Source organism: Propithecus coquereli, unplaced genomic scaffold (assembly GCF_000956105.1).
Source record: "Propithecus coquereli isolate 6110/MARCELLA unplaced genomic scaffold, Pcoq_1.0 Scaffold569, whole genome shotgun sequence".
Classification (NCBI taxonomy): Eukaryota; Metazoa; Chordata; class Mammalia; order Primates; family Indriidae; genus Propithecus; species Propithecus coquereli.
In genome coordinates this window covers 670391-673852 of record NW_012151607.1, presented here as the reverse complement: position 1 = coordinate 673852, position 3462 = coordinate 670391, and the positions used below count along the sequence as shown (strand labels likewise).

The 3462-nt window shown below is 43.6% G+C and overlaps 1 protein-coding gene across 1 annotated transcript in view; it reads left to right on the top strand.

The window, feature by feature from the left end:
• The window catches only part of ADCY2 (adenylate cyclase 2 (brain)), a 180664-nt gene that overhangs the window by 148850 nt on the left and 28352 nt on the right, over positions 1 to 3462 (top strand). The window contains exon 16 of the mRNA XM_012658016.1: positions 1176 to 1212. Within this exon, the coding sequence (XP_012513470.1) occupies positions 1176 to 1212 (37 nt within the window). The remainder of the gene's footprint in view (positions 1 to 1175; positions 1213 to 3462) is intronic.

The following is a 3462-nucleotide window of genomic DNA, read 5'->3' as shown; positions in this document are numbered from 1 at the left end:
TGCCTCAACCAAAGTCTATTTTAAGATCTGTGATGAGTAGTGTGAAACAAACAAGGAAGTGATTTATTTGGCAATAACTGCTGAAGAAGCAATGATGATTAAATTATAGTTAAATTAAGTCTGTGGCAAGTGTCTGAGAGGCACAATGCAGACCTGTAAGTTTGGGTCTGGCTTCCAGGTCTTCCCACTAGGAGGCTGTTGATAGTTGCACAGCCAGACGAGCTGAGTTCTGGGCCGCTGTCCTCCCCTCTCTTCCCAAGCAATGTGAGCTGCATCCTTCCCAGAAGCCTGCAGTGCAGCCCTCACCAGGCATCCAGGGGCTGAGCTTTCTTGTCCTGCTGCAAAGCTATATAAGGTCCCTTTCTTCCCACCCCACCCCCACCACCCTCCCTGCCTCTCTGGCATTTTCTTTGTTCTGCATTCTTTGGCTTGAAGTTTTGACAACCTGTATCATGTCCTGTTATTTCTCCTGCAATCTGGTTTGTTTGTTTTTTTTTTTCCTCACTACTGACCAGCTTTCTGCTCTCACTCATAGACCAGGCACTCCCTCCCTTGGAAGCCCTACAATTTAGATGTGGGAGAATTGGGCTTCCTTGCAGAATATCACCTAGATGACCATTTCTCAGGAAACAATGCAGCCATCCCCTCCGTGGAGTTGTCTGTTTCTCCATTTCATCCTAGCTACGCATTGTCCTGTAGCTTCCTTTGCTAGAATCGTCACTCAGATTGCTTCACAGAAGTACTATACATTTCAAGAACCTAGATTTGAATTGAATTTTCTCAACTTTTGTATTGGTCGTTGAGATGATAAACATTCAGTGCCGCTACATAATTGTGTTTCAGTCCAGTGGCTGACAGTTGATCCATTACTCTCTAATTGATTTAACATAAATAATCACAAGTACTCAGTATTAGGATTGAGCGTTAATTTTACACAATTGGATTGATACTAGTCTTACAGGGAGTCATGCCTTTTTTGTTATTAAGGTAATGACAATGTTTACGTCTAGAGGCCCAGAAAAAGTATTACTCCCTAAAGAAGTAACCATTCTTCACAGTCGTTCTTTAACAACTAGCTATTAATCGTTTGGTCCACATAAGGCACCGTGGGAAAGACACAGGAGAGGCAGAAGCTGACCTCAGTCCAAAATCATTAAGGAAATGATTTGCTAAAGTCTCAAGTCGTCTGGGCTAGGAAGAACTTTGAAGTCGGTGACGTAGGGCTTCAGTACATCCTCCCCAAAACACGAGTGTATCACAGACAACTGCCCCATCTCTGAAGTCAGGGTTTCAAGTGCCATAAGTATGCATGGCCTCAAAGCTATTGTGCTTCCTGTTTGGTTTATTAAGTAATAGTAAAGACATTTTTCAACCTATTTTAATCACCCTTTGTCCTATAGTAACCCTGCCCCATGGCCACATTTTGAAATGATGGAGATTTGTTTGCTTTCTGAGCAAATTAGTAGACTGTCACTCTAAGTATCTAACTAGGTTTTATGAAAACAGAACACATCTATTGCATGAAAGTTACAGAACAATTTGTTGTACTAAAATCTGTTTTATGATAGATACATTAGCCAACTCGGGGTCTCTTTTGAGAAAGTAAGAGGCCATTCTAGGTGGGATCCATTCAAGATGTGAAACCAGGGGCAGAGTATACGATCTCAAAGTGAGGCTGGCATTGTTTTTGGGGGGATTAGAATCCAAGAATAAGCAGAAGTACATACTGTCCTGTGCTCCACCCTGGTGACCAAATAGAAAGATGTAAAGCCCTCCAGGTCCTCAGGAGGTTTGCAGAACCAGACAAAGCACACAACTGCCCTTGAGGCCGTGCTGGACGTGACACACAGCAGTGAGAGTCGTGGGGTCCCAGATACAGCCTGGTGATTCTGCCAGGCTATTCCTGCTCTCCCCCATTGTTGAGAGAGCCACTGAAAAGCAAGTTCCGTGTCTCCGTGGAGGATCTGGGCCTCTGAAAGCTTCTAGAGTAGTCCCAGACAGAATCCAAGAGATGGAGACAATGGGAGGTTCTAGAAGCAGGGCTCGAGGCTAGGGAAGCCTGGGTGCCTATCTCCTGCTCACTCCTGTCTGGATGCTTCCATGGCCCTGGTCAGTACTACCCTCCCCTGAGTCACCCAAGTGGTGGCTTTGCCCTGGCCTCTGCTGGATGTCCCCACATGGCCTTCCTCCTGTGTCTCTCTGTCAAATCTCTCTCTCTTTTCTCTTATAAGGACACCAGTCATTGGATTTAAAGCCCATCCTAAATCCAAGATAATATCATCCCAACATCCTTAACTTAATCACATCTACTGACAAAGACCCTATCTCCAAATGAGGTCACATTCACAAATAACCGGAGTTGGAACTATCTTTTGGGGGGATGCTATTCAATCCATTATATCTGGTTTAGGATAAAAACATGTGTCTTCCTTTTGAGGCCCTTCATATGGGTTTCTAACATGGTAGCTGCTTATACACAAAGGAGAGGATTCTAAACAGACGGTATTGCTGGGAAAGATAATAGTTCATTAATAGATGCTGGATAGATAGATAAATAGATAGGGGGGGATGGATGAATAGAAAGGTACAGATTTGGCAAAATGTCACTTTCAGTCCAGTGTAACTAATTCCAAAGTACTCCGATTCCTTCCAGTAAGTACAAAATGCTACTTACTATGCCATAGCAATCGCTCAGGGAGACCTGAGTAGCTTCTTAGCATGGTACATGGGACTTTCAAACTTCTGTGAATTGTGCTCACAGCTTTACCTGCTTCCTTGGAGGTGATTTCATCTCATGTTTCACTTGTGTCTGATTTTGAGTGTACACCTCTGTCTTCTCCATACCTCCTACCCCCTGCTAATCACTTCTGTCATTTTGTTGTAAAACCAACCATACTACTGGTTTATCAAATATATATATATCTCCAGGCCTGGCATCGTGGCTCACATCTATCATCCCAGCACTTTGGGAGGCCAAGGCAGGAGGCTCATTTGAGGCCAGGAGTTGAAGACCAGCCTTGGCAAATATAGCAAGACCAAGTCTTTACAAAAAAACAAAAACATTAGCCAGGTGCAATGGCACACACCTGTAGTCCCAGCTACTGATGAGGCTGAAGTGGTAGGATCACTTGAGCCCAGGAGCTCAAAGTTACAGTGAGCTGTGATCACACCACTGCACTCCAGCCTGGACCATAGAGCAATATCCTGTTTCAAAAAAAAAAGAAGGAAGAAAGGAAGGAAGGGAGGAATGAGGAAGGGAGAAAGGAAGGAAGGAAGGAAGGCCCAAAAAATCTACTTTTCAAGTGACAGGGCTTTTCTAGGAAGTGCATAGAAAGATTTCTATTCATCCGGAGGGTGGAAAATTAGACCTTAACATAATACTTTAAATATAAACAAACTTTTAAAATACCTTTTTTGCCCTCTCTTTTGAAAATGCCCCATTACCTGAGATAAAAATAAATG